Raw genomic sequence first — 24,702 nt, 5'->3', positions numbered from 1 at the left:
CGATGCTTTTCATTCTGACCGTTCCACCGATGAAGATTAATTGCCAAGACGTATTGGTTCGCATACAATTGTTCCTCTGCCTGGCAAGATTTTCCTATTGCGTATTTTGCCAACTGGCACTCCTCATAAAAATGATGGTAAATAGACACCCTATTTTTGAAGGACTACCATTTGAAAAATAATCGGTTTGCTGGTTTGTGCTGTGGAGCCTTGCGTTGCAGACACACACACACACACACACACACACACACACACACACACACACACACACACACACACACACACACACACACACACACACACACACACACACAGAAAACCCGATAAACGTCTCTCAATGCTCTTGTTTTACCATACCTCCTGAGCCACACAATATTTTCCATAGGCCACGCCCACTTTCCATAAGCCACGCCCACTTTCCTACACCACTCCCACTTTTCATCAACCACGTCCACTTTCCCTTAGCTCCGCCCACTTTCCTAAGCCCCTCATAAAAAATGTCGGTGAATAGACACCCGATTTTTGAAGGACTCCCATTTGAAAAATAAAACCTCAATCAAAAATCGGCTAGAGTAAAAATTTTCTAAATATCTCGAAGTGTTTAATTCCGAAGTCTTGCGTCTCTACATTCAAAACTGAAGGACAAGTATTGAAAATACTGTACGCGGTTTTTCGGCCGCTGCACAGCAACGGGTGGTTGCTAGGCAACGAAATTCAAACGCGCACATTCCCAACAAATACTGCACATGTTGGCAAAGCTTCACCGAAATCGGTTTGCTGGTTTGTGCTGTGGAGCCTCACGTTGCAGACACACACACACACACACACACACACACACACACACACACACACACACACACACACACACACACACACACACACACACACACACACACACACACACACACACACACACACACACACACGGAAAACCCGACAATAATGGATATCTAGCATATATAGCGAATCCAATAATGATTGACAAAAGTGGACTGCATGAAAGAGCTACGGACTGCATCAGTAAGGCAAACAGGTGACCCACCTGCAGACTGTTCAAGGGTTTGGCCCAGGCATTTGGAACAGGTGGTGCAGCAACTGTGGAGGGAAAGGAAGTAGGGTAATGTAAATGAATCAAATAGAAAATCAAATCCCAACTCAAGCCCTCAAGTTATTCTTATCATATGAAATTAATCTTGCAAAGAAATATGTACCTTGTAATTATGAGGATCTGGGCCATTGACAGACAAATTGGAAAGTCATTCAACAAAAAAATATGCAGGTCAATTCTCTTATATCTCTCACCTGGGACATCTCGAGGTTTCCCATTCTGCGTAACCCCACGACCACCTCCGGTCAACGGTAACACGGTCTCAAATGGTTCGGTTCCATGTGCTTTTAACACCGAGGTGTTTGGACTTGAATGTTCGAGATTCAATTGAGACGCGGAACCTGAAGGTTCAGTGGTGGAGGGAAGAGCTGACGAGTATGATTTAAGCAACTTTCCGTTAGGAATGGGAGGATCCAAAAGTATAGGGGGAGCGACAGGATTTGAAGCTTCAGTCTGGTGGAGAGTAGGATGCTGTGGCTTGAAAGGGATGACATTTGATTTGGAACCAGAGTTTTTACGCAAAGGGACGTTGGTGGAATCTGGAGCCAAGCTCGATGAGTGAGACTTCAATCCCATATTTCTATTCCGAGCAAGTCGGGGGGGCAACTTCGCTACATTTCTGTCTGACGGTTTGAGTTTTGCCTGAAAAAGAGATTTAAATTAATTAATTATTTAAAATCATGCAAAACTTTGGCGTATTTTTCTTGCATTAAACAAAAACAATTGTGAAATGTGAATACCTTCAAGCATTGTGTGCAAATAATGAGGAAAGGGGAGGTGAATAATGCGAGACTTTTTATTCATTCATTTTCATGAATGTAATGACTGAATGAAAGGTGAACAACAAACAAAGGCAGAAAATTACAAACACAAGAAAGCAGGCTCTAATAAACAAAGAGAAGACAATAGTATTTCCCTGAAGAAAAAGGATTTTAAAATAATATAAATCTGTAGAGCCATAACTGCTCTGCTACAAAAAGCTCCACATCACTTCCTCTCAAATAGATCCATCGACATTTACTTCCTTAAACTGCTCTCACCTTCCAATGCAGGCATATTTCTTACCTCAATCTTTTCTTTTCCACTCTCTTCAGGTTCTACTTTCCGCTTCCTCCCCTCATCCCTCCTCTGTCTCCGCGATATGACGGGGGTAAACTCAACCCCGACATCATCCAGGCCATCCCCTTCAGTACCCAACCCCTCCTTATCACCTTCATCCTCCACCCTACTCACAGCTCCTCCATCTGGATCATCTATTACCACCACACCTTATAGTGAGGTGGGAGGAATGCAGAAGTAGAGGGGAGATGGAGAAAGGCACGGAAGGAAACAGTGGCAAAAATAAACAAATAAAAAGAAGAAAAACAAAAAAACAAAAACATATAAATCAAAAAATGCTTTGAAAAAGTTTTAATGGGTGCGAGTTATCATATTTATAGATAGCATGTATAAAGCTATGCAATTGCACAAACGACTCACTTGCAAAATTGTTCAGATCAAATTGCAATATTGCATCACCAGCTCGGGCCTTTGCACGTCGTTTGGAGTCAGCAGCAGTTGCTCTTTCCTGCTTTCCCTTGCCCACCTCCTCAGATCTCTCCTTCCCCACAGTGTCTCCTCTCGCTCGCTGGGCACCTCTCCCTCTTCCTAAAGTACCTGCTACCCTCCCTTTACCCAAACCTCCCTCTTCTTTTCCAGATCCCTTGTCCCTTTTCTCCATCTTTGGTCCTCCTTCATCAAGGAGAGCTGGAGATGGTAATGAAGGGCCAGCACCAGACCTTGGATACATCAAAGGAAAAGGAGATTGAAAGATGTGCAAGAATCAAAATGCCCCCAAAAAAACAACAATCATTCAACTTTCAAACAGCAATCATTCCTTGATAATTAAAAATTTGAAATGAAAACACAAATAACTTGTCTAATGGAGTCAAACACATTGTCAGCGTTAACCGTGAAGAAACTATCATCATCATATGTCATCAAGGTCTTGTAAATTAAATTATTTCTTTATCATCAAAACGTTACAATTTGATCTACCAAATCCCAATGCTGAATATTTTGATTTTCATTTGACAGATTGCAAGACCCTTCAAGTGACTACTCCAAGCCACTTGGGAGGTATTTGATGACCAAATCTAGAACATCGTGGTCCAACATTGCACTTTTGCAAATACAAGTGACCACTCTACGCTGCACCTTTTAAATCAGTGGCTCTTAACCGTTTTACTACCACGCCCCCTCTAGTAGTTGGTCCTTGCCTCCACGCCCCCCCCCCACCGCCCCTCAAATCTTCAACCAAATGATTAAAAATCCCTCCTGGATTAAAAGGAAAAACTGAAAAAAAATGCATGTTTTTAGTCTTTTTATTGAACAAAGAATTCTGCATAAGCAACACTCATATACACAGCATATTTAATGAGATGACATTTAATGAGATACTTGGCATTGCTTCTTAGCTACCAGATCTTGAATGCATGGTCGAATGCCAGAGAGAGCCCAACGCAAGTCCCCTTCAACATTCAGCTTGTTTCTTTACTTGGTCTTGACAGCAACGAGCGTGGAAAATGCAGCTTCACAAAGATACGTTGATCCAAACATTGTCAGAATCCGAAGAGCTTGATGTTAGATCAAAGGGTAAACCGGAAGGTACGTGACCCAGAACGTCTCTCGATCCAATTTTTTTGAAGTCTTCTTCAGCCGAGGAGTTGAACTTTAACTCAAGAAACTCCTCTTGCACTTCGTCTGAAATATCAGCTACTTCACATTGAAATGGGTTCCTAATGAATTTCCAGACTTAGCACTTCTCATCTATAGTAGTATCGCACGAAAGTATCTGATGAATTCTGCTTTCAATTCAGTCAGATGAGTAATTGTTTGTTTAACTCAGAATCAAGGTAACTGTGAATGAGAGCAGAATCCAAGTAAGCAAAACTGGCTGTATTTCCATCCTGAATTCGACATTCCAGAGGTCGAGTTTGGCCATGAAGGCTCGAATGATGTCATGGTGCATGATTATGTTTTATTGTTTTCCTTTGGAGTTTGAGGTTGATGGCATTCAGCGCTTCAAAGATGTCCACCAGGTAAGCTCGAGATAGCAAAAATCCTTCAGACTGGAATTTGTCATGGAGATCTGCTTTCTGCTGCGAATCTAGAAATGTTGTCACTTCTTGGCGTAGTTCATAAAGCCGTCCAAGCATGTTTCCCTTTGAAAGCCATCGTACGTTTGTGTGGAAAAGCAAGGCTTGATGTTCAGAATTCATCTCCACACACAGCGGTTTGAAGAGATTACTGTTTAAGGCTCCAGCTTTGATGAAGTTGACTACCTTGAAAGCCAGGTTCATGACATCCCTCATTTTAGCAGGTAGAGTTCTGGATGCTAAGGCTTCACGATGAAGGATGCAATGCGTACCTATAGCAGATGGACTTTTCCTTTCACTCTTGTTATGAAACCAGATTGCAAACCAAGCATGGCCGGAGCTCCATCAGTACATACCCCTACCAGCGAGTCCCACGAAAGTTGATTTTCCTGGAAGAAGTTTGATACCACTTGAAAAATATCTGTTGCTGTTGTATAACATTCCATGGGATGGCAGAAGAACACTTCCTCTTTTATACTATTGCCTGACACGAAACGAGCATACATCAGTAATTGAGAACACTGAGCAACATCAGTCATTTCGTCCAACTGGCTGACAAACACAGGAGAAGCTCTTACTTGGTCGAGAATTTGATCATTGATGTCTTGAGACATTTCATCGATCCTTCCCTTGACGGTATCGTTTGATAGAGAAATTTGGGAAAGCTTGTTTGCACTATCCTTCCCCAGAATGAGCTCTGCTGCACACAGTACACTTGGTTTTATAAAAGTCTCTCCGATGTTATGGCTCTTTTTGCTCTTTGCAATAAACATGGCGATCTCATAGGAAGCCTCAACAACCTTTGAAGTGTTGCCGAAATGCTCCACTGCTGTCCATCTTAGCTTGCTTCAAGGACTGCCTTTTTGTTTCAAAGAATGCCTTGGGTTTGGCAGCTGGAGCAGGATGCATTGTCTTCAAGTGGTGCTCCAAGCATGTGGGCTGCATACCATCATTGCCCAAAGTCTTGCAGCATATTATGCATATTGTCCCTTTTGGAGAGACACAAATCCAAATCGAATATATTCGTCAAGATACTTCCACTTTTTTGCACTCATTGTGAATGATTTAGTTTTAAATGGATACTGCAAAACTGTGAAAAAAAATTTCAACATTAAAATTTAAATAAAATATAAATTTTAATATTCAATTTTAAAATTAATTTTAAAACAGAAAATGGTAGGCTGAGTAGCGAATAGAAAACGAAAATTATGAAAGGCAATACTTTTGCTTTTTTAATGTTCATCATATTATGCAAACACTTGTTAAGGGCTTCCTAAAATAATTAGAGAAATTCCTACTTTTTTCTCCGGGCTCGTGCCCCCTCTGGAAATTACTTACACCCCCCAGGTTAAGAGCCAATGTTTTAAATTGTGGTCCATTGGAATGCCACTGAGAGATCTATTTTGACTCTTTTCATTTTACCTTCAAAGTCCCACCTTAAATGGCAGGTATTGTATATTTTCCCCTACCTCCTCTTCCTATTCCTCCTCCTACAATCCTTCCCTCATAAATCCACATACAAGGACCATTCCTTGTCGAAAATCTCCTTTGTATTAACCTCTGGTATTAATCAATTGTGTATTATAAAGAAACTTGATGGATGCATTCATTTCAAAAAAACCTCTGATATTAATCAACGTATTACTAGAGGAATACGTATTACTAGAGATGGAAGAACAGATTGTACCATAAAATGAAAATAATGACCAGTTCCAACTCGCTTTTATTCACCGAGCCTTTCTTACCCCTGTCTGCTTTGATAAATAAAGCTTCCTCGTCCACCTCTTCTGAGCCCCCTCCCATCCCACCTGCCTGACCCCCTTCCCCTTAAGGAAAGAGGAGCACAAGGTTGGAAAGGAGGTGTAGGAAGAAGGCCACGTCCCGACCCTAACACGATACCCCCAACTTGACTCCTAAAAGGTGAGAAATGAGGGTGGTTACATTTACCAAAGGAATGGCAAAGGTACGAAATACAAACAATGTTATATATAGAGAAAAGCCACTTGCATAACTAAACTTCAAATTAAAGCAAGGATAACATCCCCATTTTATTTGGATTTCATTAGTCATTTTCAAAAGGGAGTAAAGTTCAAATGCATCAGGTGTAAATTTACATTGAGAAAATCTTACATGGAATTTCAATAAGGCAAACAAGTTTTTATTTGACGTTTTTCCAGAAAAAGTGCTGAAGGATCTCTGAGAATGATGGGACAGACGGCAAGAATGCAACCTGAATATGCAATCTCAGAAGGCTAGAGAGAACATTACCGTTCAGCACATAACTTTTCAGAGATGACAAAGGCAATCAAAAAATATTCTAAATCACAAGATTGCTTTGCTAAACCTCAGCCAAACCGAAAGGAACTCTTAACATTGCCTATGGGAAGGAAATCGGCTGGTATGCATGATCGAGAGTGAAAGCCAGTGGGTATAGAAATGAGAAACAAAGACTGATAATTTTGTTACCCAAAACACGAATACTTTATAATTGTAAATTTCGCTCAGACTATGATGAGCAATTTTAACAACCAGAAACTGATTTGGTGCACAAATTGAATTCCAAATTTGAATCATTTGGTCGAGGCTGCTTATTCCTGGGATGTGAAACACCCTACAACCCATGCCTGCAAAAAAACTGATTTTTTTGGAACAACGGCCTCATTTTCTATCCAATCATCATGCATCTTTGTTAAAAATAAAAATAAAAATTAAAAATCTCCATGGGTAGGCACTCTTTTGTTGAAAGTTTTGTGGCAATCGCTCAAGCTGTTGCAGAGAAAACAACAATAAAAGTGAATAAACGTGAAAAGGTGAGGGAGGAAAAAAAAAGTGAGGGCTTCAGCTGACGTTCCACAACATGGTCAAGGATAGTTGTGGACACCTATTACTAATAATAAATGCCTTACCAGATATATTTTAATAATCAGAAATTTTAGACATTATCTGTCAACGTTAAGAGTTTATAAAGCCTGTATCAGATTGGTATCAATATATGGAAGTGACATGTGGGCAGTGCGGATCAAAGATGATAAAGATACGATGGAAGAACAGATTGTGTCTGAAAGAATGCCGAGCTCAGAAATCAGGAAGAGATTTTTAAAAAAAATCAATACTGCAGAAGAACAACTTAAGGCCCGGTCACACCTTGACGTTTTAGCCAACGTATGCCGATTTTTGAATTTTTTTTCTAAAACGCTGGCACACGTTGAATACGTTATGGGTAAGTTTTGATAACATTGAGAGCACGCTGGCATATGTCGTTGTACGTTGGCTTTAAACGTTGTACTTTTCGGTTGTCCTCAAATTTTTTCATGCTTGAAATTTCACGACGTATGCCGGCGTATGACTCACACGTTCCGCTACGCTGGCCACAAGTTGTAGGCACGGTCTGCGATCGTTGACAGACGTCAACACATGCTACTTGTAAGTTAATCATAAGTTGAGACACGCCGAGGTAGTGTTTAGAGTACCCGAAACTTATTTCCTCCCTATGATTAACGTGTTGTTGGCACGTTACGCGATCGTTGCCACACGTCGACAGACGTTACTTTTAAGTTACTCATAGGCTGAAAGACGTCGGTATAATGGATCGTCCTTGCATCAGCGTCCACGGCCACGGCCAGGACACTTATTTGCAGCATTCTTCAAACTTTTCTTCGGCATGACGAGGATGTTCACACTTCGATGTCTAGCTTGGCTATGATTCCAATTGTCCATCGGCAGCGTCTATTTAAAATAGTCGAGTTTGAGCGTTTTAACACGTTCAGAAGAAACGTTTCAAATTTCCAAACCCCAGCGTCAAAAAAAAAAACAAAAAAAAAAAAACAAAGGCGAGTGACAGCAATTTAAATCGTTCATTGTAAACAATGAAACTAGCTGAGTGGTACCGTTTAAAAGTCGTTGAGTGTAAAAAAATCCAATTGTTGAGCGCAAGCGTCTACTTTCAATAGTGGAGATGCAGCCATTTAAATCGTTGAGTGGCAGCCTATGAACCTACCCGTGGACACGCGGACGCAAGGACGATCCATCATAACCCACACCCTCCCCCTCACACCCACCTATTACTGCCAACATGAACAAACTACTACTAATACTAATACTAATAGTAATACTGATACTGATACTGATACTGTTACTGCTGACATGGACATCGACTCAAAAAGGACTCGAAAACACTGTTGGGTTCCCCTTTTATGAACACCATTTTTATATACCAATTCCCAAAACCGCTGGGAACACGTCTTTATATGGCAGTTGTAACCTAGAAACACGTTCATTTATTTTTTTTGTCGACCGGAAGACGTCATTGGAATACGTCTACATACGTCGATGTGTGTTGGGGCTACGTAAAGAATTGGTTCAAAGCACGTCAAACATAAGTTAGAAATAAGTTTCGCGTAAAAAAGACATTACCGCGACGTGTTTCGACTTATGAGTAGCTTATAAGTAGCCTTTGTGGACGTGTGTAAGCGTCCACATATCGTGTGTAAAACTTATCCCCATCGCATGCGGAACGTGTGTCATGTTCAAAATTTCTTGACGTACTCTACTTACTACGACTTATGATAGCGTATTTAGCGTTGTACTCGCGCATACCAAACTTACCCATACCGTATTCGACGTGCCCCAACGTTTTAGACACACTTTTTGTTACGTCGGCATACGCTGGCAAGATCGCCAAGGTGCGACCGCGATTTTGACCCTTGCATTTCTACGGCAGTTATGATTTGAATCGTTGTGCTTCAGCCTTTTAATAGGCTACGCCACGACATCGTCGGCGATGCGTGCAACGCGCTATGCCTGAGTTAGACTATCGTTGGGCATCGGTTGTGTAGGCCGACAACAGGTTCAGCATTCGTTGGTATAAGTTATCTATAACACAACGAAACGTTCTGTGTAGTTACCAATGCGTTATACATAAGACCAAGTCGCTATGAATACGTCCGAATCTTTAAAAAAAAAACATCAAAAGTTCAACGTAAGCCAGCGTTTTACATAAATTTTAACACGTTGCCATCGCTGGCTAAAACGTCAAGGTGTGACCGGGCCTTTAGGAAGGGAAGACTTGGTATGGTCATGTGAAACAAAGGTCAGAAGATGAGGCTGGAAAGAACAATAAAATCTGTGGTATAAAAAAGAAAGCCGAGAGGACATCTGAAAAAGACATGGACCGGAAATGTCAAGAAAGACATGGAATGTTTCAGTTTGCATGAAACTGATGCAACAAATACATCCGTATGGCAGAATACCACAATTTGACCAAAGAGATAAGCAGTGGTTACATTTGGTATTGTTATTGTTGTTGTTGGTTCAGTCCAGTTTTGTACTGCTGCCTTCTCATTGATTAAAATGCAAGCTGGTGTGAGCACAGAGTTCATCGGTGTTGAGTTGCCGTCAACGTGATTGATGCAAATACAGAATCTTTTGTACAGAATAATAAATGCCAAAACGCCATCATCAATGCACAATGCGAAAGATGTGAACGGTGAGGGCAGCGTGCAAAAACCGCAAGTTGACTTTTCCACAGTAACTACACCATTTCTCAGCTGTCAAATAAGTCAGGTAGGTCAGATATGGCAGCATGCACCATACCAGCGCATCGCTGCATCCACTTTCTACCAATACACCAGGGGCCTGTCTGGCCATCCCCCAGGCAGATACCTGGCCCATCCCCACCTCCTTGAGATGCTGATCAACCTGCTGCAACAAGGCATGTGGCCGGCCCGTTGGTCTCCTCCACTCATGAGGCTCCCTCACTGAAAGAATCTGGTGAGCAGGATCAGCGTCAGGAAAACGAACCACACGTACATACAGCCGCAGCTGATGCTCACGGACTGTACAGGGAACAAATCTCATCTAACGCTCTCAGCAACCACTTGTTGGACACAAAGTCGAACCAGTGATAGACAAGGATTCTCCAGAGACCTGGTACCAAAGGAGTTAAGTCTCCATCTCAGATTCTTGGTCAGGTCCCAAGTCTCACATCCATAGAGCAAGACTGGAAGGACCAAGGAATTAAAGACTCAAACATTTGTCCTCCTGCATAGGTACCGACAGGGACACACCTAATGATCCATTGAATCAATGACTCCCCAGGGCAGACCCAGACGTCTATCGATCTGTGGCTCACAACATGCGGAGACATGAACATCACTGCCAAGGAAAGTGAATCTCTCCGAGACCTCAACATCCTCACCACAAACAGGTACAGACAGGATAGCAGCATCCAGTATGTCAATGAAAGCCTGGATCTTTGTTTTGACCTAGGAAAGCCATAATTCCAGTGGCTCTGACTCCTCATTCAGCTCCTCGAGGGCCCCAATAAGGATATCCAGCATCTCAGCAAAGATGACTGCATCATCTGCGAATTCAAGGTCAGAGATCTTGACATTCCCAACAAAACTCTCGTCTGCGTTCGGTGAGGACCCAAAGAGCAAGGATACGGCCAATCGTTGACCTCTTCGGTGTAAAGCCTGACTGCTCTGGATGCTAGTGCTCAAGCAGATGGTGGCGAACCCCATCAATAATTATCCGAGCAAAGACTTTGCCCGGCACCGAGAGCAACATCACCCCTCGGTAGTTGTTGCAGTCCTGGCAATCACCCTTCCCTTTCGAGAGAGGGATAACAAGGCCCCCCCCGCCCACCCCCTCCAGTCAGTTTGGATGATGCTTGTGCTCCAGAGCACAGAACTGCATGCGATGACATGAATACAGCATTTCCACTAGCCTTGAGAAGTTTAGCATGAATTCCACAGATCCCAGGAGCATTACCCCCTTTCAAATGGTGTATCGCAGCCTGGGTTTCCACAAAAGAAAGCCAGTTCATAGTTGATTGGAGGGTCAGCAATAGGGACAACAATACCCCCTGACATCCAACTCAACAGCAGGTGGGTCAACCTGGTGCAGCCGATCAAAGTAACCGGCTCAGCGGGCCTTCACTTACGAGGACTCTGTCATGTGTACATCACCCTCTGTTTTAACTGCAGTTCACCGAGGGATGGTCTTGGAGGAACGCAATGCACAAATTCCTCTGTAAGCAGGTCGAGATTCACTTGACCATAGATGATGTTCCACCCCTTCACAAATTCCTTGCACATCGGCCGAAAAACAAAAACAAACTAAATTGTTCAAAGAACACCATACCTCACACAGTCTTGAGAGGAAAAAAAAGGACATGGTCAGGGTCTACAAACAGCAAATCTGATCAATCGGGATGATGTAAAATGCTGTAACATTTTGTCCAAGTACGGCTGAATCAAAACATTTTGAAAGTGTTAAGAAGGCGATTTGCATTCTTCAGTGTTCAAGTATATAATTCAATGGAAAATAAAATCAAGATTTTAGAGGTTGTAGAACAAAAAATTTCCAAAGTTTACCACCATTGATACAACATCTTTCACACCACCCTATTTAACATGTTACATTAGTTTTTTATGCCTGGTGTTTGTCTCCTTTATGACTCCCTTAAAAACAATGTTTCCTGTTTTGAATGATTTTCATTTTTGTTTGACTGCCAGACAGGTAGACAGAGTAAAAATATTATCTCACTCCTCTTTGTGCATGAGCAACCAGGTCGAATTCAAAGCCAATGTGGTGCGAAACTACAGCTCCGTTTTCCGATTCCTGTTCTGATTAATGTTACAAATATAATATTCAATTAAAATTGTTGGTCCTTATCATAAACTGGCATTTGTAACGACAGACAGACAGAAATTAATTGCTTCACCAAACTTCTCACTTCGCATGCACGAGGGGGAAAAAGTAGACGCTAGTCTTTGGACAAACCAAGTATCCAAGTTACACCTTGCCACACCGAGTAATCTATTCCACTACGCCACCAATAAATTTTTTTAGATTTCAAAGCAAATGGAAAGCTAATACACAAGTAGAAGCAACATTCTGCACAGTGAAGCTTGGACAAATGTAAAAGAAGAAAATGTCTCACCTCATCATTGGTAGACATTGTGTTGGAAGATGCCTTGAGGACCTTCCTTCACTTCTCAACAATCCTTGCTCCTGGTCCTTCTCACCTTGATTCTCTGCTGCTCCTTTTTCCCTTTTTTGTCCAACATCTTTACCTCTCCGTTCACTGAAGTCACTGCTTTCAGAAGCCGTTTCCCACTCGTCATTTCCACTCTCTCCACCACCTGTCTTTTCCCCACGCTCCTTTCCAGGTTTTTCTCCCTCTCCCTCCATATCTCCAAAATTATCGTTATTGTTCCTTTCGTCTGGATCTAAACTCCTCCCCCGAGCTCGACCTCTACCTCTTCCTCCAGCTCGGCCCCTTCCTCTACCTCCAGCGCGACCTACACCCCTACCTCCAGTTCCAGCTCTACCAACACCTCGACCACCAGGATGACCAGAACCTTGTCCACCAGGCAGATCATCTCGCCAAATCGCTCGATCTCCCGCTCGTCCAACCGCTCTATCGCTTCCACTCCCAACCACTCTATCGCTCCCTCTCCCTCCGGCTCTATCGCCCACTCTCCCTCCGGCTCTATCTCCTCCTCTCCCTCCGGCTCTACCGCCCCCTCTCCCTCCGGCTCTATCGCCCCCTCTCCCTCCGGCTCTATCGCCCCCTCTCCCTCCGTCTCTGTCTCCCCCTCTCCCTCCGTCTCTGTCTCCCCCTCGCCAGACTGATCGATCGCCACCTCGCCAGATCGATCGATCGCCGCCTCGCCAGACCGATCGATCGCCGCCTCGCCAGACCGATCGATCGCCGCCTCGCCAGACCGATCGATCGCCGCCTCGCCAGACCGATCGATCGCCGCCTCGCCAGACTGATCGATCGCCCCCTCTCCAGCCCGATCGATCGCCCCCTCTCCAGCCCGATCGATCGCCCCCTCTCCAGCCCGATCGATCGCCCCCTCTCCAGACGGATCGATGCCCATTCCACTCTGCAGCGTGATCTCCCACATTCTCCTCACTTCGATTAGCCATCTCTTCCACAATTTTCTCCCCTTCTAATTTGCTGACTTCTGCCACTGCTCTTTCTTCATTGAGATCTTCAATTTTCTTTCCTAAGTTTTCCCCTTCTCTGCCACCAACTTTCTCCAATGTTCCAGCATCAACATCTGCTCTGAACCCATTTGTATCCTTTGATCTGAACCTTCTACTTTTCCTTTCGTCAGTTTTGTCATCAATCCTTACTTCTCCCCTCTGAGTACTTTGAGTTTCATTCTCTCCAAACCTTTCCCATCCTTTTATACAGACACCTCTCCCTCTCCCCCTCCCCCTCATTCCACCTCTGCCTTTTCCACGATAGAAATGTAGTTGATTAAGTGGCCGTGGAGAGCAGGGTCCAAAACCATCAATCTGGGGGAGATGTGGAAGTTTTGGAAAGAGTGAAGAAAAGTTGATGAAAGCTCAATCATGATGCTATGTACATATCACTTAAGTTGAGAAGGGGGTGGGGTCAAAGATAAAAGAGTGCAAAAGGGATCTCTGACCTCATCATCTCATCAGTTTATCTTTACATCATTATACATACTTGTACGAAGTTTGACTTGGATCCCTTCAGCCGTTTTTAAAGTTATTTCGGAAACGAAAATCTATCACGGACACATGGACAACCCGAAAACATCATGCCTCCGGCGACTTCATCAGCGGAGGCATAAAAATTGTGCTTGACAAGAAAGGAAATGCCATTTGAAACTACATTGTCCAACACCAAATATTTCATACATCCGCTTGAAATCATCACATTTATTCAATGATAGGAAACCACACATAACATCATACCTGCTCGATCTTTCTTTCGCTTTCAAAAACCTTGGTTCCTGGAATGTGTACGCCTTGACGTCTCATTCCACCATTCCCTCCTCTGTCCCTTCCAAACACATGATCTCTTCCCTCGCTAATGAAATCCCTTCCTCTTCCCTGACGATTTCGTCGTATGGGGAGCCGATCTGCACCTTCTATCCTGCAGTCCCTGCTCTCACTGGAATAGCTTCTCAACAAGTGAGCATCTTGAAGAGTCGAGTGGCTGACAGGCTTCTTGGGAGGTGGGCCAACTTCCTGATCAAGGGAAATGGTTGTTGGAGACTTGGGGTGAGGACCGCCATGTTGAGTGGATGAAACGTGCCCGGTTGCAAAATGTACAGGTTCGGAAGAGCGAGATGGAGGTTGAGAAATCCCTGTTTGAGCAACCGCTTTGGAACCCCAACGCCGAGGTACAGAAGGTAATGAGGACTGAAGGAAACAAGGGAAGGGAAATGTGAAAATATTTGAGACTTTTCTCACATTAACAACAAAAAAAAGCAACAGAAAAAGCAGAGACCAAAAAATTGCATAGCTTGAACACAAAGACAGAGGTCTTGTACTATATATGAGCAAATTTCCTCAATGTCGAAAAATGACAGTTCATTCATCAAAACCCAAATGAACCTGTTGCTATCACCAGCATATCGCAGTTCACGTGTTGCAAAGGCCAGCCGCTATCTCATGGTTGTCATCGTTGAAAGTTTACGAACAGAGGTCGATATGAATGAAGGTATAATTGGCTTGCATTCGGAATAAGAATTCCTTTTGCATCGATCATTTGGAAACAATTTCATTCAGCACAAATGGTCCATCTCCATTTCTCTCATAATTGATGATGCACATGGTAATGTAAACGAGATGTTCTGCTTCACCTTGCTTCCTGGTTCACTTCATGTTATGCGGTGTCTGACATTATATAGGTTGCTTTGCAAACTCTGCATTTCAAGATGATTGGGCATTGCTGATAAAGCTCCAAGGCAGAAACATGTGTCAATAATACGCCCCGATATATACAGTATATCGGGCGTATAAAAACCAATAACTTTCACACTTTTGGTCCAGGCTCCTGGTACGCATACTGCTCCAAACATTACGTGCAGTAACTTTCACACCTCCTCTTTGGGCTTGTTATCTTTTGTCAATTAAAGAAGAAATCTCTCTTCCAACACTCAAGCTAACTATTTAAGGCTCATGGAGGAGCTTGTATATTTATCACAGGCAAAACAAGCACATGAGTTGAAGACACACAGATATATGTACACATACATATATATATATATATTGTTGTGGTTGACGAAATTCGCAAACCACCATTCAGGTCCCTTAGGTGAGATATCTCTGTAAGTATATGTGTAGTTAGGCCCAAACCCGTTGTCTAGAGGGAATAAATGTCATTCAGTCGGGCTGCGACTTCAGGATAGCCGTTTTTCTTTTACTATCTTTATTTTGGACCAGCCACCATTACTACCACCACCAACCACGTCACAACGCCGCTTCACAACAACCACCAACCACAACGCCGCTTCACACAACAACCACCAACCACAACGCCGCTTCACAACAACAACCACCAACCACAACGCCGCTTCACAACAACCACCAACCACAATGCCGCTTCACAACAACCACCAACCACAACGCCGCTTCACCACAACCGCCACGACCTTTACCGTCACAACTCGCCACCATCGCATCCACACCATCTCGCGCCACTCGTGGGCACCGATGCTGGACTCGTGCGGGGCGCGCACCGAGCAGCGTGTTCAAAAACATCACGGACTTTCCGAAGAAAAACGGATCAAAAACGACTCACGCCCACTTTTGTTCCGTCCAATCGGTGAGCGAGGGGCGATTTGGCCCCGCCTCCAGGGCGTTGGAGGGCGGTCGCTATATGCAAATTCATGGATCAAAAAGCATTCACGCCCACTTTTCCTCGGGCCAATGGGGAGCCAGTTAGAGAGGTGAAGGGTCGGAGGCAGAGGGTCAAAGGTGAAAGAGCGAAGCCACGGGGCTTATATAAACGGCTGCGTTTGTCAGTCAAGGCAGTTCAGTTGTGCGGAGTTCAAGAGAGTCGTCGGTGGAGCTGGAAAGAAGTGGGAGAAGTCAAGAGTGAAGAGTTGGGACGAGCCAAGAGAGGAGACGGAGAGGGCGAGTAGACGGAGCTGTGGAGAGGTGACGGCGGCGAAGGCGGACGAGGGGGTGCTCGCGTCGGTGCCGGGAGCTGCACAGGGAGAGGCCAGCAACGCGACCGAGGTGGAGGAGGAGACGCTCGCCGCGGGACCCGAGACAGGGTGATATCCTCCTTCCCCCGAGCATCAGCAACCCCCTCCTGTTTACCCCCGCGCTGAGATAGTGCGACAAAGGGGGCCCCCTTCCCACCCTCTACCAGACACTGTCCGCGAGGCCCGCGGAGTTGAGGCGCCACCGCCGCTCTGCGTCTCATCATCAGACGGTAGGCCCGACACGGTCTCGGCCCCAGGCCCCCCCTCATCCTGGAGGGTGGTTCTCTTTTCTTTTGCTTTGGGAATATGTGTTGTCGGCGCCGTCTGTGAAGTAAAATTGTACAAGTGTTGCCGTGTGCCCGGTAGTCGGTTAGATCTGCATTGTTGCATTTGCTTTTTGTGTAATATTGCATTGTCTTCTTCTTTTACATGTGCTTTTGGTGGAATTGTATATGTGTGCTTTCCGTTCATCGTGAAATAAATGTGCTTCATGTTGAACTGTTTTCCCGCTTCGCTTCGTCTTTTCTTTCATTGAATCTCCATCTTGCTTCACGTAAAGGGTTGGTAGTGGGCTAAAACGCCCGATAATTAATCGAACCGTCGAGGCCGACGAATAACACCGCTCGGTTATCCCGATAGTACGGAACGGGTCGCTTAAAGTGGCCCGTGTCCGAAGTCGACCTGCGGCGAGGTGCGATCGCCCGGTCTACCCTCCGTGTGGGTACTTAGGTAGGTCGAATTTGGCGAGCAACCCTATCCCACGCGGGGGCCGATTGGCACGATCGTGGTGAGACCGAAAGGTCCACCCGTGACTGGTTCCCGGCGTTAGTCCGAGAGGGTCACGACTGGATTGTCCGTCCGGTGGGCGACGTGCCGCGATTCGAGTTACGTGGCCGTCCGCACGCCGGCGGGCGCGAATCCGCAAATACATACATGCATATATATATATATATATATATATATATATATATATATATATATATATATATATATATATATATATATATATATATATATATATATATATATATACATATACATATACATATACATTGTTACGGCTGTGGAAATTCGCAATACACCATAAAGGGTCCTGAGATCAGTTATGACGCTAAGTTTATGTGCAGATAGTTCCCCACCGTTGTTTAAAGGGATTTCGTGTGATTCACCAGGCTGCGACTCTTTGAGACAGCCGTTTTTCTTTTCTGTTGTTATTTTGAATCAGCCACAACGGAACCACCACCACCACCAACGTCGCTCTCAACAACCGCTTCCGAATGGCAGAACAAAAAGCTCTTGTGAAGCCTGTGGGGTTTTTTCCCGCCTGATTCTCCCACCTGTTCTTCCCCGTGCTTGGTGTGGGGGAGGTGCGATCCGAGCGGGGGTCAAAGGTAATGTAAAGGAGGGGTCTGATTTTGGGGGAATAATTTCCTGGCCCCGAGCCAAAACTGACTTTCCTCGTCCCCCGCACGGCGCGGGGAGGGGGAGCGAGAGGGCACGCCCCTTTTTGGGAATCTTCCAGAAGGGAGGTGGAGGCAGAAATGGGGCGGGGCAAAGGGCGGAGCCCCGCTTTACAAAAGGCGAACAGACGCGAGGCTTGGGGTCTCTTCTCGGTTCATGCTGACTCGTTCGTTCTTCGTCTCGTGGCGCTGGTCACCCCTTGCGCTTCTCTTCTCCCTCCCTTCGTTTGGACCTCTTCGTTTGGACTTCTCTCTCTCTCTGGTACTGAAGCCCCTTCTGCCCTTCAGTCTTTTGCTTGTTTGGTCGTGGGTCGTGGAAGCAGCAGCAGCAATGCCGGAGAGAGCTCACTGACCACACCAGGGGCCCGAGGTCAGGCACGGCTACGCAATGCCGTGGGGAGTCGACGTCGCGACCTGCCCACCGTCATGCCACGAGGGCGCGGGTAAGACCCTTCGGTCTCACGGGACCCGTTCAGTCCTCCAGGTCACGTGCCATACAGGTCCGGGGACCCTGTCTGCCACCCTCGTCTTTGGGGGTGGCCATTTCGTTGTTTTTGTATGCATGCTGTGGCGCCGTGTCCTGCCAAGTAGAAACTGTGTAAGTAACTGTGCATGTAAATTGATCCTTGCTTATAGTCGGTCGTATTGCTTTTGTTTTCTATTTCTTGCTTGTATATTGCATGACTGCCTTGCTTATGAATATGTGTGCTGTATGAAACGTATCCCCGTTCGTTGCGTCCATTTCCCTTGTGAAAGTGCCACCTTGTATCGTGGAATGAGTAGTGGGTTTTGAACGCCCGGTAAGCAGAATCGCATCCGTCAAGGTCGGCGATAACACCGCGCGGTTATCACTGTAGCACGGAATGGACCGCTTCAGCGGTTCGTGTCCGAGGCCGACCTGCGGCGAGCTACGATCGCCCGGTCGACTACTCGCGCAGGTACTGAGGTAGGTCGAATTTGGCGAGCAACCCTATCCTGCGCGGGTGGGAAATTGGCATGATCGTGGTGAGGTTAAACCCCCACCCATGACTAGCTCCTGGTGGTAGTTCCAAGGAGGGTCACGACTGAATTGTCTGTCCGGTGGGCGACGCGGCTGCCATTAGAGGTACGTGGCCGCTCGCACGCCGGGCGGGCCAGAATTCCTAACTATATATATATATATATATATATATATATATATATATATATATATGTATGGATATATATATATATGTATGGATATATATATATGTATGGATATATATATATATATGTATGGATATATATATATGTATGGATATATATATATGTATGGATATATATATATATATATATATATATATATATATATATATATATATATATATAGTTGTGCTTGACGAAATTCGCAAACCACCATTCAGGTCCCTTAGGTGAGATATCTCTAAGTATATGTGTAGTTAGGCCCAAACCCGTTGTTTAGAGGGAATAAATGTCATTCATTCGGGCTGCGACCCCTCTAGATAGCCGTTTTTCTTTTACTATCTTTATTTTGGACCAGCCGCCATGGACCAGACGTGACTGGTTCCCGGCATTAGTCCGAGAGGGTCACGACTGGATTGTCCGTCCGGTGGGCGACGTGCCGCGATTCGAGTTACGTGGCCGTCAGCACGCCGGCGGGCGCGAATCCGTAACAATATATATATATATATATATATATATATATATATATATATATATATATATATATATATATATATATATATATATATATATATATATATATATATATATATATATATATATATATATATATATATATATATATATATATATATATATATATATATATATATATATATATATATATATATATATATATATATATATATATATATATATTCCTGGTGTGTTGGCGCAGTGGTTAGGGCAGCGGCTTGGGATCCAAAAGGTCCTGAGTTCAAGCCCCGTTGGGCCACTGAATTAATACACCAGGGGGTTGACTCAGCCTGTCATCCTTCCGAGGTCGGCGAAATGAGTACCAGTATACTGGGCCGGTGTATACCCCGGTTAAAATAGGTGTACCATATCCCTGTGTCGTAAGAGGCGACCAGGGTTGCGTCAGGAAGGGCATCCGGCGTAAAACATGTGCCAAATCACTATGCGGATCGGATGATCCGCTGTGGCGACCCCTAACGGGAGCAGCCGAAAGGAGAAGAAGAAGAAGAGATATATATATATATATGTATGAAGACCACAAGGGGAAAACCTGAGATGTCAGGATAAGTCAATTTAGAAGAAACTGAAAAACAAAGTTTCAAGACTTTGGTGGACTGTTCAATAACTGTCATATATATTTATTTTCCAGTAAAAGGAAGAGTGATCATTGGCCGATCAAATTAAGCATGTAGCATTTGCCAAGCTTCTGTGTTATTTAATTTAAGAGCAAAGAACGAATCAATGTTGTAAACTGACATCACTGGTTATTCCCTTGTTTAATAATTGCCAAGCAATTTTAACCCAGGATGTGCAGCAAATTCATGCTTGTTGGTTATTAGCATACATTACATGACTTTGGTGATCACAGATTTTTTTTTTCAACATTAAACGGTCATTGTGTTTTTGTTTGATTGTTCAACGCCATACTCAAGGGTATTTCGCTTATATGACGACAGATTCTACATTTCTTACTCCGTACTACTTAATATGATGGAAAACCGGGAGGAAACCAAGGATAAACCACCCCCGCGAAAGCCGAAGTCACCTCATGTGACTCCCTCGTATACCTAAGCAGGTTGATTGGGTGGTGGGTACATCAAATGAGGATGGGTACTCAGACGCGCTAACCATTAAACCACGGCGTGGGTCCCCAAAAGTCACAATAAAGGCTTGAACCACGATATGCAACAACTACGGAGCCCATGATATAACCAAATAGGCCAGTGTAGTGCTCAGAGTTTATGCTGTGAAAGTTTTACAACCTTTCCTTTTTTAGTTTCTCAACTCTGAATATTATGGTGGAACAGTTAACATGAATGAAAGGGAGATAACCAGGAGTAAAGTACTGACAACTCAGGGTTTCTACTTGTTCAGCTTTGACAACACTTGTTTTTTCATTGCACGGCTAAACTTTATACCATATAAATTATGTGACACCCCTGGTTATTTGTTAAATTAATATTGTGAGAGGAAACCTAATGTTGCCAACTATTGGCAGGTGCAATAACCCTGAAATTTATAAAAAGTGACATCTCTGGTTTTCCCCTTGTGGTCTTCATATATATATTTCTATATCCCTGTTGGGCCACTGAATTAATACACCAGGGGGTTGACTCAGCCTGTCATCCTTCCGAGGTCGGTGAAATGAGTACCAGTATACTGGTCCGGTGTATACCCTGGTTGAAATAGGTGTACCATATCCCTGTGTCGTAAGAGGCGACCAGGGTTGCGTCAGGAAGGGCATCCGGCGTAAAACATGTGCCAAATCACTATGCGGATCATACGGATGATCCGCTGTGGAGACCCCAAATGGGAGCAGCCGAAAGAAGATGATGTGTATATATATATATATATATATATATATATATATATATATATATATATATATATATATATATATATATATATATATATATACACACATATACATATACATATATACATATATACATATACACATATACATACACACAGGGGGTCCTCGACTTACGACGGAGTTCCGTTCCTACAACGCCTCGTAACGCGAATTTCCGCGAAAGTCGGAACACACAGTAACGTTTGTGATTCATGTTTGTGATTTTGACTTTGTGAGCATTTTGACACAGGAACACACTATATATATATATATATATATATATATATATATATATATATATATATATATATATATATATATATATATATATATATATATATATATATATATATATATATATATATATATATATATATATATATATATATATATATATATATATATATATATATATATATCGTAAACTACTCGTAAGTCGTCTCCATCGGGACCGAGAAAAAAGTGACGACTTCGACGCGTGACGACTTGCGTCTATGCGAACATTCATGTTGATGGTGGGGTGAAGGATGAAGTCGCGCGTGGCCTAGACACGTACGTGTGAGAGGGCGCAAACAATCTCTAAGCCGGCTATTGTACCAAAAGGGAAACACAATCCTCGGGGCATAGGTGGGGGTGCATTGGTGAGTTGGAAAGTGATCAAGCAAAAGATGGAAATTATGAATCAGTTTATCAAAAGTAAAGATAATGAACAACTTTTGTAAGACAACTCGTATACCACCGGTGATGGTATGTCGACAAATTACATGACACACAGTCATCGTGGTGATGACTACCACTCAATGCCTATGTGTCAGTGAGTGTGGTGATGTACAAAACAAGCCAATATAAAACCATGATCGGACTTCAACACTAAGCTCAATCGATCCTTTACTCCTTCGCCAGAGACTGCATTGCACAGTCTGGCTCCCTCTTCAGATGGTCTGTGGGATGGCGCACCATGGTCGCTGACTGAGCTGAACGCAGCGCAGTTATAAATAGCCTATCACTGGCAGTGTACACCAATGAGCGCGCATCACGATTCCATGAAATCAGGCTTCTCACGAGGCAGCAGTTCCATGTGACGAGTTAGGCATGGTAATTTACTTGAGTTTCCATTACGTGGGAACGGACTACATCTGACGACTTACAGATTTTATTCAAAGGGATACAACATTTGATAAATTCGGGACTTTTTGACGCTGCTGACTTAGGCGAAGTGACGCTGCCGACTTGCGCGTAGTCTACTGTATATATTTATATTGCTACGGATTTCAGAATCCGGTCTGATGAATGCATCCACACATCCAGGTCCTCAGACAGTTATTTCCTAAAATGCATGTTCAGATTAGCCCCATCCCCATGTCTAATGGGAATTTAAATGTGATGCGTTGAGAAGGGTAAAGAATAGATCCCCTCTCTTACGGGAAGCTTTTTTTTTTTTTCTTTACGATAGACACATTTACACACATTTCTTTCGCGAGCACTGGCGCCCTTATTTTTCCTCAGCAACGTTTTTGCACATATTTATTTCGCGAGCGCCGACCCCCACCTTTTTTGAGAGCGCACGGGTCGTCATGGTAACCGTGCGCAAGTGGGGCGGGGTGAGCTTGGGGGGGACTCTGTGCCCGCCGAGACATGCTGCAGATACAAAATGAATTGGAGGTCCGTTCGGAGGAGGGAGGAGAAGTAAGCACGAGACGCGAGTAAGAAAGCGAGAGTTGAAGTGCGCGAGGGAAGAAGCGAACCAGAAAGGAAGCGTGCAAGCGAGGAAGTGTACAAGCCCGCAAGTGAGCAAGCGAGCGTGTGGTGCGCGTGTGGGTGTCTGACCAGCGCCAACAACGAGACAATTCATCCTTCCCAGTACTTGAGCAAGCGAGCGTGTGATGCAAGTGTGGGTGTGAGCAACGCCGACGAGTGAGGCACGGGTCCGTCACCAACGTGTGAGGCGCGGGTCAGTCACCGACGGACCGTGTGGGTCACTGGACGTCACCAGTTTCGTGAAGTGTGAGGAGCTGCCCTTGTCAGTACCAGGGTCTAAACCCACGACAGACTATCTCGGTGCCCTCCCAGACGTCGACTGGCATTCAAGGCTGTTCGCGAGAGGGTGCACGGCAAAGGCTGGGTGCTGGCGACGGTGTTTTGCTGTAAGTAAGTCAACCACCGATAAGCATCAGCTCTTTGTCTCTTTCCTGGCATTTTGATTGATTTTGCCTGAGTAATTATTCATTTCAGTTGCTTTGAAACTTATTCATAAATTAACCTCAGAAAATAAAAAGTTGTTTTTATTTATTTAGTTTATTATTAATAAATCATTTATTGACGACCAACCTGTCCGTGTTTGTCCTTTCCTTCCATTGGTCTAGCATTGTCTGAACCTTGAGAGACTGGGAGGTAATTACCACAGATTTGATCAAAAATAGTCGGCACGCACCAGCGATTAAAACGCCCGGCCGTCCTAATCAAATCTAATCGAGATAACATTGGTGCTTTGCCGAGGGCACGCTCCCCACTCAGGTAACCACGTGACCTCTAGTTAAACGGAATAATTAGACGGTGGACATTGGAACTCGTGGTGAACTGGGTGGCGTTTAAGGTTCTAAAACAACCCACCATACCACAAACAACGTTAATTGTGAACGGTGGCACCAGGTCCGGCTCTTCAGAGGACAACCGGGGATTAATCCCCCTGAACAGGAATGAGAGCGAGTCTAAAAAAAAATAGTTGAAAAAAAACGATGGGCTGAAGTAGAAGGCTTCGGCGAAAAAGATTTTAGGCTGGGGTTCGGGGGCCGCCCAGGCCCCCGAACGCTAAAGGTTCCAGGTGTTCTCACCTGCATTCTACTGCATTTCCTGGTCCCTTTTAAGAGGATTGTGTGTAGTGTTGTCCTTGTTAACAGGGTAAAAGCACTGAAGACAATCATTGAAGACATGAAATTCATATTGCAAATTATTAATTAATGTTGTAATGTAAATTGTTGTCAAAATTCATTGTACAAATCATGAATCAATCTGTAGGATAATATTCTTTCATTGTCTTTATAGCAAATTAAACAAAGTTGACAATAATTGATACCAAGTTGCATCATAATTTTGCATAATAAGTTGAAAATAATTGATAACAAGTTGCACTAAAAGTTTGCATAATAAGTTCACAATTGGTAACACTGTTGCATCCACTAGTTGTTGAGTTCTTGAGTCGATAATGTCGACAGGCGCCTAACCACTGAACATTGTTCACTTCTTTGTCTTTTGGTTCAGGTTGTGCTTTTTCTTGCTTGCACGTTGGTGGGAAAGTCTTGCCTTCTTTGCAGCCTTCTCAGTCAGTTCTTTCGTTTTGCGCTTGGTCAACTTACTGAGAGCAGCTGCACCCACTTCTCGCCTTCTTTCTTCTTATTCGTCCCTCCTGTCTGCCAGTTCTGCCTTGTAGGTTTTGTAGGCTCCCCTCATGTTCTTGCACAGGTCTAGGTCTATGGGACTGTGC

General features: G+C 44.1%; 1 protein-coding gene across 2 annotated transcripts in view; it reads right to left on the bottom strand.

Moving 5' to 3' along the window:
* The window catches only part of LOC147027987 (uncharacterized), an 83,959-nt gene that overhangs the window by 27,599 nt on the left and 31,658 nt on the right, over window positions 1–24,702 (bottom strand). For both annotated transcript variants that reach the window (XM_085877889.1, XM_085877890.1), the window contains exons 10-16: window positions 13,987–14,436; window positions 12,191–13,560; window positions 5,991–6,158; window positions 2,588–2,886; window positions 2,174–2,376; window positions 1,303–1,750; window positions 1,043–1,095 (exon numbers count right to left, since the gene is read on the bottom strand). In XM_085877889.1, coding sequence (XP_085734015.1) covers window positions 1,043–1,095; window positions 1,303–1,750; window positions 2,174–2,376; window positions 2,588–2,886; window positions 5,991–6,158; window positions 12,191–13,560; window positions 13,987–14,436 — 2,991 coding nt within the window. The remainder of the gene's footprint in view (window positions 1–1,042; window positions 1,096–1,302; window positions 1,751–2,173; window positions 2,377–2,587; window positions 2,887–5,990; window positions 6,159–12,190; window positions 13,561–13,986; window positions 14,437–24,702) is intronic.

This window comes from Eptatretus burgeri, chromosome 4 (assembly GCF_056783735.1).
Source record: "Eptatretus burgeri isolate ZD-2024b chromosome 4, Ebu_testis_v1, whole genome shotgun sequence".
Lineage (NCBI taxonomy): Eukaryota > Metazoa > Chordata > Myxini > Myxiniformes > Myxinidae > Eptatretus > Eptatretus burgeri.
The sequence above is the reverse complement of the archived record's forward strand: the minus strand, read 5'-3'. Positions and strand labels throughout refer to the sequence as shown.